The sequence below is a fragment of the Spea bombifrons genome, chromosome 1 (genome assembly GCF_027358695.1).
Source record: "Spea bombifrons isolate aSpeBom1 chromosome 1, aSpeBom1.2.pri, whole genome shotgun sequence".
NCBI classification, from domain to species: domain Eukaryota; kingdom Metazoa; phylum Chordata; class Amphibia; order Anura; family Pelobatidae; genus Spea; species Spea bombifrons.
The window spans coordinates 108400749-108411611 of record NC_071087.1 but is presented as its reverse complement, the minus strand read 5'-3'; the positions used below and the strand labels follow the sequence as shown (position 1 = coordinate 108411611).

General features: G+C 43.4%; 1 protein-coding gene across 3 annotated transcripts in view; it reads right to left on the bottom strand.

The window, feature by feature from the left end:
- Positions 1 to 482: 482 nt before the first annotated feature.
- Positions 483 to 10863, bottom strand: part of ZFHX2 (zinc finger homeobox 2) — a 36065-nt gene continuing 25684 nt past the window's right edge. Inside the window, exons 8-10 of one of the 3 annotated variants that reach the window (XM_053468199.1) lie at positions 10571 to 10664; positions 6222 to 10397; positions 483 to 871 (exon numbers count right to left, since the gene is read on the bottom strand). In XM_053468199.1, coding sequence (XP_053324174.1) covers positions 786 to 871; positions 6222 to 10397; positions 10571 to 10664 — 4356 coding nt within the window. In that variant the 3' untranslated portion in view covers positions 483 to 785. Of the gene's footprint in view, positions 872 to 1790; positions 3639 to 6221; positions 10398 to 10570; positions 10665 to 10863 lie in introns of those variants that run through there. The other 2 variants (XM_053468191.1, XM_053468209.1) reach the window with 2 other exon arrangements.

Genomic DNA, 10863 nt, shown 5'->3' with positions numbered 1-10863 from the left:
AAAATGCATGAAAGTGCGAGGAAGGGTACGTAACAACACGAGACATGGCACAATAAAGGGACAGAAGAGACTGGCACATCAAAAGCTACTACCGACCTTACCCATCCTAATCTTTCTTATCACTATCGATGCATGTGTTTTGTGCCATCATATATGTGCCTTTGTCATTGAGTGAACGTGTCAGGTGTGCCATATTGCATCATGGCCTGTATGTCACCGCGTCTGATCCAAAGAAAGAAGCAATCCGTACTAAAGAACTTTGTGAAATCATCAAGGATAGCGATCAGCGAGACTGCAAAGGAGGAATGGATAAAGGAGGCCTCCAGAGAACGGTGAGACAGAACGCAAACATAATACATGTGGTATTGTTGTGACCTTATTGAATGAGGGAATAAGCTTTACAGCCTTATTGTCAGGTACCTTGCGGCAATGGGGATAGGTTGCATTAACAAGCTGATTTAAAGATGACACAGACACCATAATAACATTTTATCTTAGTTTTTATAGTTTTTTTTTAACCATTTATACATCACTCTGAAAAAAAAATCCTTGAACTCTTTGCATGCGATAATCCATGGTGAGTGAGCAGCTGGTCACTATACAGCATGAGGGATGCAGGTATAGAGTAGAACATATACATCTCTTAAGATATGAGCCAGCAGGATTTTATCTTTTTTGGATCATTTTCTAGCTACCAGTTTTGTCCTCCTTGGTTTGGTTAATATAGCATTTCTGGTCTTTGTTTTGGTTTTTTTTGGCGAGAGACGCAGGTTTCACCTGAATGTTCAACCAGAGTCATAGGCCCAATCTGTATGTGTCAAACTCTTGTGTATCCTCACGTCATTATATTCTTGAAACAGGTAAATGCGAGCTGGAAAAAGGTTAAAATTGAGAAAGAAAGCAGGGGTTACTCAGATGATAGTGAATCTAGTCTATGCAAGCCAGGTTGGATGATGGTTGGGGGTTGAGGATGTCAGTGGAAAGCGAGGCCCCAGGGATAACACAATACACATTGGACATGCACAGGGAACAGCGCTGCAGGGTTAGTTTTGCCCCTTATGTGTTTCTATCCTCTGTCTAAGATCTGGCTGAATGGTTATTATATGGTAGTTTTGGGTATAAACTGAGATAAATTCAATATGGGTGCATGGAATATCTCAAGCCTTGGTCGCCTTTCAGAAAAACCCATCTTTGTGCACTGCTGAGCTGTCCTTAAAGTGTCTTTAGCATAGATCTTAGCTACTGTTGTTATGGATTTTGGTGTAAGAAGATGAATTATGTTCAATATATATAATTGGCTGAGCTTTTCTCATATTAAGGTGGATAAATTTGGGCCTTCCCGTAATACATGGGCCAGTTTAGAAAACCAGACCCGTGGTAGAACTTTCAAATTGCGTGTGTTGGTGTCCTTTGTAGAAAATACGTACATTGTCTGGGTTGTAAGAGTGGACAGCAATGCAGCTGCCAACAAGTTGTTAACAATGCATGTAACATAAAACAGCAGTGAAACACACAAGCGAAAAATGTTTGGAAACAGTGACAAGGGCGGCAAGGAGTGAGGTAATAAGTCACGCAAATGAAGAATTGACATGACTCACAGAAAAAGGATGAAATGAAGCAAAGATGGTGGGTAAGAGTTGGGCGAGGTAAAATGCGTAAAGATGGCAGATGGGATATCTTTACAAGTAGTTCTATAAACAAATTCAAGGGTGTTCCAGAATATGTGAGGTCCATGCCACGAGTGTTGACACAGATCACACGCTGCTTGGCGCGACGTACTACACAGTGACTCAGCTTTCTCCGGTTTACTTTTTTGTTTTTTTACATAATACAAATAATTGTCTTCTTGTACAAGTCATTTCCTTCCTTTTTGTTTTTTTTTTGGTGTGAACATTTTAATGAGTTTTTCACTTTTTAAACTTTGGATTCAAAAGTCTGTGTTATTGTTAGTTGGCTTAACCCCTCCAACCACCCCATAATACCCCAATCTTTAAACAATTGAATGAGGCATTGGGTGAGCTATACAGGGAGAAAGGGTGTGAAAAAAAAATTGCCCTTTCCCTGTCAACCCTCCCCCCCACCCCCAAAAAAAGATAAAGCCCTTCCCTTGTCCCCTCCACAAATAGTTAAAGCATCACAGAGAGAGTTTTCTTCAGGGTACAATCATCAACCCCATGTTTTAAAGTCATCATTAGTGGAGGGGTGCAATATCCCCCATGAAATACAATTCCTCAAATATCTATCCACACACACATACACATATGTGTAAGAGGGAGCGGGTGCTGCCTCTGGGTTTGGCTCCGTAAGTCTTGGAACTTTTGGTTATTCTTTACAGTTTATTCCTCCCTCTGTTCCCCAATTCATCATTCTGTCCTTTCCCTCCCCTCAGACGGTTCGTGAGGGTGCAGGATTCATGAACAGGGAGAGGTCATTCACGTTTTGGCACCAGTATCAAGAAATGCAGAAAAACTTTGGGTTCTCGGTATTTCTCTGTAGAGGTTTTAGGTTTTGTTTTCTTTTTTTGGCCTATGTTGGATTTCTTTGTGTGTAACTTCCCTGCTGGACAGACACAGAAGAAAGACAAACACAAAAGAGAGACAGTCTAGGAAAGAGGGCATTGTCACTCCAGCAAGAGAAGGTTTACGAAGCATCCTAGAACAAGGGAATGCTTAATTCGTAACAGACAGATACAAAGAGAGAAATAGAAAGAATCATACACATCAAAAAAGGAAGATAACACAGAAAGGCAGAAGAGCAAGCAAAAGAAAAAATTGTAAAGTAAAATATTGTGAGACAGCTGAAAGCATTTCTATAATGTGAGACAGTGTGTCTCTATAAAGCCATGAGCACGGAGGTAGCAGTACTCTTTGGCCTGAGTTGAGGTATTGGAGTGGATGCTCCATCACCACACATGCTTTGAGCACGGTGCTGCTGTGACCTCAAATGTTGGCTGCGAGCCGTTGGCCCCTGCAGCAGGACTTGGCAAGACAAACAGTGGTAGGTGCAGACTCTCAGCCTGAGTGGAGGTGGGTGGGGTGCAGGACCAGTATAACAGCTCTCACGTTGATGAGCTTCAGCTTCCCCTTCTTCATCATAAGTAGCTTTGCAGCGCTGGCACTGGTATCTCATTGCTACATCTACCATTGGGATATCTTCATCATCTGGGCCATCTTCTCTCTCCACACTGTCCTCCTCTCCCACTTGTATCTGCCCCTGCCCAACACTGCACTCGTTTGTTGCTTTGGTCTTTGTGCACTCCGTTTTTCTGGTTGGTGTTGCCTCAGCCATTGGTTTTAGAGGTGCAGGGAGAAGTCCTAGCAGTGTGTGCGGTATGACAGGGTTAATTGGGAAGAGGCGCTTCTTTAAACCATATAGTTGCTGGAAATATGGGCCCTGTATTTGAGGAGTGAACAAGGGAGTGGCAGTCGGGGCTAGCGGGAAAGGCATGAAAGGGGTTCCCATGAGAGGGGCAGCTTTGAGAGGCGAGGGACCAGTGGCGTCAGAGGTCACTGCAGGCTGTGAAGAGTCCACAGAAGCATCATTAGAAGAGTGGGAAGAAGAGGGGGCATGTGGAGCTGCACGGGGAAGAAGGGCTGGAGTTACAGAAGAAGCCATTCCGAGCAGGCTAGGAGGAGGGCCTGAAACAAGAGAAAGATAGCAGAAGAAGTAGTGTTAGAGAAATCTTGTAGTGTTAAAAGGGGTAAAGTGCGTTTAAAGAAAATGTGTATATGAATGGAAGCAAAACATGCCAATCTTGAACTTAAAAAGAAAGATACGATGTGTGTCAGGACAATAGCCAAGCAAAAGTATTTACTATTTTGTTTACTTCTGTAGATTTTAATGTACGAAAGAGCAAGCAAAAAAAGATTCTTCAATTCTACCTCTGTTCCATGTGAATAGCCAACACTTAGTGATCAGTATATGCTAAAGCCACACTTCCATTACAGCAGTCATCTCCAGTCACAGACCAGTTATTCACATTTCCACCATTACTTCCCATTTTGAACCCAGATTTTTTTTCCCAACAAATTATAACTGCCCATTAATATCGAAGTCTAGCCTTTCAGTCCTGTCCACCTGGGACACTACTTATTTCCCTACTGTATTACTGTTGTCTCTTTTGCTAGGCAGGAATCTGTTATTATTTTGGACACCCTCTAGCTCTTTCCAAAAGTCTACTCATAATGTGACTTTTCTCAGGTATGTGTGGTTGTGATATGGCCTACCATAACTATATTTTTATATACCTAAAACAGCATAGACTGTTGGCAGTCACTAACGGTATATATATATATATATATATATATATATATATAAAAAAATAAATACTCTTTCCTTTGGCTTAGTTTTGTTACCATACACCACCAAGAGCCATATATATATACTCTGTTCAGACTTAAATGACCTCTCATCAGTACTACTCAGCTATTTCTTGCTCCATCTTTCTGTAACCCCAATTCATATGCACGATACCCTGCTAGGGCATGATGTTCAGCAGTATTGGACTAATGTCACTAGATTTTCCTCTCCTACACCAAGTTCCTTGCTGTGACATGTGTTTTAAATGATCGTCTGCGTCACAACTCTAATATTTATTTACAGGATTGCTGTAAAGATTTCATAGATTTGGTATAAAGTATAGCCATTTTCTGTCTGTGAAATGTTTTTTTAAATTAGCATTACGCTTGGTCCTGAATTATTACTTATTTTTAATCATACCCAAACAATCCAGACTTATTTCTTGCCTGTCCCTCCTACCAGTTGCATGCCAAATACGGATCTATGAATTTTCTTGTTTTAGGTTAGCTCCGACCTACTGCTCTTCTGCTCTTATGGTACCATAACCAGCGTTCTTACTACCCTAGAATGCTCCGGCTCTGTAGTGTAGAGTCAATACATTCCTTCTCTTACTTCCATGGCGGCCAAAACCCCTTTATGTACACTTTCTGCTGAGCCTCGTCAAAAAAGATCTGTTCCCAACAGCACTCTGTGTCACTAACTCCTAATCCACTCTATACTGTGCATGTTTAGAACCTCTGTTTCCTCGGTCTTATCCTCCATCATTATTCTTCTTCCTACGCTTTCTGTCCCTGTATAACCCACATCATCCCCTTCATGGCAAACGCTATACACTGTTTTCATAATACATCCATTCACGTCCCCATCTAACATCTAAGCCCGTTCTACACCAAGTTTTTTCTTGTAATCGTGTTGTTTATTTGCTAGATGACGTTCCTCTTTTTATTCTGTGCATTATGAACACTGAAAGATACAAGTCAATCAAAAGCAACAAGCATTTACCAATCTGACATCATCAGGCCACGTTATTTCTAAATTACTGCCACGACTTTTATATTGTTATGTTTTCCTCCCCATGTTACGCTGAAGTCAGATTTTTTTTCCAGTTTTATGTCCCCTATCCCTTAAACCTGGTTATTGTCTTCTCTGCGGGTTATGTCCAGCGCTTTCAACTTTAAACTATCCTTCATGGACAATTCTTTTAGATGTATATTATCTTCCCATACAAGTAATTTGTAATGTATTTTTTCCTTTGTTACATTCTTCTTTTTAGTTTCTTTTTACCTTACATATTACCTAATACAGATCAGCCCCTGGGCATTGCCCTTGTATGCTACTCCTCCTCCATTAGTATTCATATCATTTTTCTTCCACTAATACTTTTTATCAAAACTTTTTCAAGCCAAGATAATTTCAGCTCCCTTACACATAGGTAAGGCCGCTTTAGGCTCGAGATTCTATTTTTGTAGTATAGGATTCAGTCTGTTTTTTTGCAACTCATGATTTTATCCAAGTTATACTATATTGACTCTACATGTTCTCCTCCCTGTATTATTCCTCTTTTGATACATTGTTGTTCCCTAAGTAGACTTCGGTTTATTCCATCATCACACATTCCATCATCTTTTTCTTGACCTATCACTCGTCTCTAACTTTTTCCCCCAATGCATTTTTCCACCTAAGTTGCTGTTTTAAATGTCTGTTCCATGGTTTCTCATTCCTCTGTTCTCCCCTCTTTCCTGTTATTTAATTAAGCTCTCTTTTGACACACACACACACATGCTGTTTTTGTCATAATCCCATGTGTCACTTATTTTACTGTCCATTTCCTCCCCCTATTCTCTAGATTACATCCCATTTCTCTTTGCCTTCCAAACTTCAAACACAATTTCTAATTGTCTCTCATCTCACCCATTTTTTACCTGTATTGAATGTTGCCAGTCCACCAATAGGTGCAGGAATGCCCTGTCCTGGCATCAGTAATGGGGTGAGTCTCTGGATCGGGGGTGTTACTGTATTTGGAGCCTGGAAACCGAGTATCTGTGAGGTTTGTTTGTTTTCTGAAGCAGGAGTAGCTGATCCCCCAGCAGGGTGGGTGTCTCTGTACCGACTCTCTTCCTTCAGTTGCTGTTGAATGGACATGCGCAATCTTGCAATATGTTGTCTGGAGAATATGTGGGTTCGACATGGTGTGGTGGGTCCATATTTTACATTGCAGTGGGTGCACTCTGTAGGTTGTGGTCCCTCAATGGTAGAAGCTGTGCCCCCAAGACCCTGCAGTTTGGCCTTCTTTTCCTTGGCCCTTGCATTCTGGAACCAAACCTGGACAACTCTCTTCTGGAGACCAATCTCCCCACCAAGGCACTCACACTCCTGCATGCTTGGTGTGCGATATTCTGAGTAACATGCCTTCAGTATCCTTAACTGGAGACTGCTCATTTGGGTCCGATATCTTCTGGCGCCTGATGATCCCATTGGTCCTTCCAAACTGAACCCACTTTTACCAGGGCTGGGAGGCCCTGGGTCTGAGCTTGAGTCATCACTTATGTCGCCAGTCTGTGGACTGTGCATCTGTGGCTCTATGGGTTTAGGGGTTCCTTTGTCTTCAGGTGTTTTCTGTGTGATTACTCCCTGGTTTTCCAAACTTTGATGTTCTGTTGCCTGGTGACAAGATTGTGGTTCTGAAGCTGAGGTCTTAGACAAAGCAACAGAAGCTGATGCTTTGAAAGGTTCCACAACCTTTTCTACTGACAGAGAGACAGGCTGACCAGGGGATGGACTGGGTATGACTTCAGTAGCAGCGGACAGTAGTATAGGTGGTGCTGGAGGCTTGGCAGCATAAGAGGCCAGTAGCAAACTTGGAGACGCTTGAGTTGTGTTTACTAAGCCAGAAAGTACCTGGACAGGATTAACTATACCAGATAAGGCCTGTGGGTTACTGACAAGACTGGATAAAGCTTGATTTGAATTGCCAAGGCCTGGGATAGCTTGTGATGAACTGGCTAGGCTTGGTAAGACTTGTGCGGCATTCAGCAAGCCTGAAATACCTTGAGTTGTATTAATAAGAGATTTACTGGGGACTGGATTCGCTATAAGGCCAGAGGAAGTCTGAGTTTTAGCAAGCATTGGAGAGGTGGTTTGCCCAGTTTTAGCTGGTACAGGGGCTGTAACTTGACTTGCCCCAACACTGTAGTAGTAACTGGGAGGAACCTCCCTTTTTGTGCCATCTGCATCATCCTGCTGCCGTGTTGCAGACACAGTTGAAGAAGCCACTCCTCTGTACTGGCCCTTGCGTTCGCGAGCCCTAGTGTTCTGAAACCAGACTTGAACGACTCTCTTCTTCAGGCCTACTTCAAGGGAGATGCGTTCAAGAGTGCTCCGTGTGGGATTGGAATCCTGCAGATACCAGCGATGCAAGATGTCCAGTTGTTCAGGCAATATAGTTGTCCTCAGGCGCTTGTCTCTGGGGGGTTCATCACCACCTTCACTACCAGTAGGGGAAAGGCTCTCTTCCTCATGTTTTCTTTTCCTCTGGCAGCTACCATCACCAGACCCCAAGGAAATTAACAATGATAGATCAACAAGGGGAGGAGTAGGATGACTGTTATTTGAGGCAGACTTGTTTTGGTTTTGTTCTGAAGAAATGGCCGGGAGAGAAGATTCATTGTGGTCTACGGCCCGATTATTTTTCTCAAGAATTTGTACTTTTTCTTCATTGGCTGTAGGGACTTCAACATTTGCATTTGAATCTCCTGTCTCAGTTTCTCCCTTCTCTTTTGCCTCAGCTTGCTCTTCCTCTTTCTTCTCCTGGGTATTTGGAGTGGGGTGCTCTTGGGTAGTTGTCTTATCTGGCAATGAACCCTCTCCTTGTGTGGTTTTGTTTACCTCTTCCCTTTCTTCTTCTTTGTTAATGTCATTGCTCTGGTCACTATAGCAGCCCTTTAGATGTCGGATGAGCTGAAATATGCAGGGCAGGGTAACTCCACATTTCCTACAAGGTGGCACTTTACTATTGGAAGCAGGACGCTCCCCTGGTTGGTTGGAGTGCAAAGGAGATGAAGGAGAGTTGCCTGTTTCTGCAGCTTGCTTTCGTGCTTTCTGGCGAGCGTTCTGAAACCACACAACGACAACTCGCCCTGGTAGTCCCAGCAATGTTGAAAGATGTTCCACCTCGCTATCACGTGGGTAAGCACTTGATTCAAAAAAACTGTTAAGGGCTTGAGTCTGAAAGTCAGAAAATTTAGTGCGTGAGAAACGGCGATTTCCCAAGCGATCTGTTCTTGAGGGCTCCTCCAAATCATCTTCCTGTCCATCTTGAATTCCTTTCTCGTGCTGTGTATACCATTGCCGAACAGCTGCAGAAGACAGCCCAGTCTTATCAGCAGCCCAGAGAATTTGCTCTTCTGAGGCATGATTTGGTAAATCAAGGAGGCTACGTAGGAAGCTAAGCTGTTCTACAGTCACCCCCCACTCACATGTAGCATCTTGTTCTTCAATTTCTTGAGAACATTTTGATGTGGCAGAGAAGTCTAATGGAACAAGGGTTGACTCTCCTGTTTCAATGGTCAATCCAGTAGGGTAGTGGTTATCATAGCTACGACGATAGTGAGCAGCATAACGGCTCAAGGCTTCAAAGGGAAGGAGGCGTTGGTGCATGTGCTCCTCATGTGTTTTAAGAATTAGATGATTGGAGAAAAGCTTTCCGCAGGTACCACACTGAAGTTTTTCTGCAGAGGTGGGTGTAGGGGGAACATCAGCTGGTGGAGCAGGAGGTTGTGGCTGAGGTTGAGAGTGGCAGGAGGATGGTTGTCTCCCCTCATTGTACTGTGTGACAAGCTCAAAGCCAAAATTCTCTAGCAGAGCTCTAGCTGCAGATCCTGTTAGGTCTCCAGGTCCTTTGGGTGGAGAATCCTCATTTGACTCTGAATTCTGTGGAAGATCAGTCTCTGCTGTGGCTGCATCCTGCTCATCTGGTATCTTTTCTTCCTTCTCATTTGCCGGTTTGGGAGTCACACTGGGTTGGCCTTCATTATCTTTAGTTAGTGGTGGCTGCTGTGCACCACCAAAAGACAAAAGAGGTGTAGCTCCCCCATCACCACCAACTTTCAGCTCTTGTAGATAAAATGGAAGTAAAAGCTGCTGCTGTTGACGCTGAAGCTTTAAAAGAGTCTCTGGGATCAATGGGAATGATGGAAGGAGCGAGGGTGCAAAGAGAGGTGGAGGTTGGACAAGTGGGGGTGGATGTGGCAAATCTATGGACAGCTGCATAGTGGGAGAGGCTACAGCAGCAGGTAGAATAGGGACTCCCAAACAAGGACCTATTTGAGGATGTCTTTTTTTGGGAGCTTCAACACCTTGCAGATCTCCAGTTGCTTCTCCTTTCAAATCATTAGTAGTCTCATTCTTACAACCACTTTCTCGTTGAGTTTTTTCTATGGGGACCCTGGTCAGATCCTGTTTTGAACCCCGGGAGCGAGTTTGGTGAAGCACTGAACGCATGTGAATTTCAAGGGTGGAGCTTTGGTTGTATGATACATTGCACACGGTGCACTTATACGGCTTGTCTTGTCCTGTCTGCACTCCATGTCCTGAGGAACCTGTTCCGGCCTCTTGACGAGTGGACAAGGATGGATCTAAGGAGGCTTTACGCACTTTGTGCAAGTGTGATACAGAATTATAATGTACAAGGAGGATATTTTTTTGCGTGAAGGATTCCTTGCATACAACACACTTGTGTGGTCTTGATGGGTCCAAGAACTTATCCATGGCAAAGTTTGTGGTCTTTCGGTATGTAGCTTGTTGGGAGTGAACTGGTGTTATTTCCAGGGAACATTTCTTATCTCCTGCTTCCCCACCCTCTGTCTCCTGGCTCCGGACTTCACATGCTTGTTGGATATCGGATGGGCTGAGCTCAGGGTGATCTTTTTCTAAATGAGTCCTTAGGTCTTGTGGACTCTCAGAAGTATATCGACATAAGGGGCAAGAAGTATCCTCAGCTGGTTTCTCAGGGTCACCTGAGGGCTCCGATGCTCCTACAAGATTTTCATTACAAGGTGACTCAGGAGGAGACGTTTCTGTTCCAATATGAGTGGCTTCACCTGGGATGGATTATAAAATGTAAAAAAATGTGACCAAAAATTATTTAATGGTACAACGATATCAATATGTGCGTGGTACATGTTAGGCAGTGGAAGAAGCCATACAAGAAAGAATATATGACACATAGTGGAGCATGTGGTAACCATACATGGAAGAACTCCGATATACTCACAGGATGACTGGGTCTCTGGAACAGGCTGCTCCGGTTCTTCTCTCACTCTCAAGGGAAGAATCCTAGTACGAAAACTTATCTCCACTTTCTGTGCCTGAAAACATGCATAATGCGTACATAAAGAACGTTAGAAAACACATTCTGTACACAAGGAAAGAACCCACGGTTTTCCCCCAACATAGTGTGTTACCCACAGGAGGATCTTTCCACATTACCAGGGGCCATAGCCAGTAGCTTTTCTTTTTAAAAATCAATCCTACTCTTAAATGCATTATATGTAGTGCTTTTCTCAG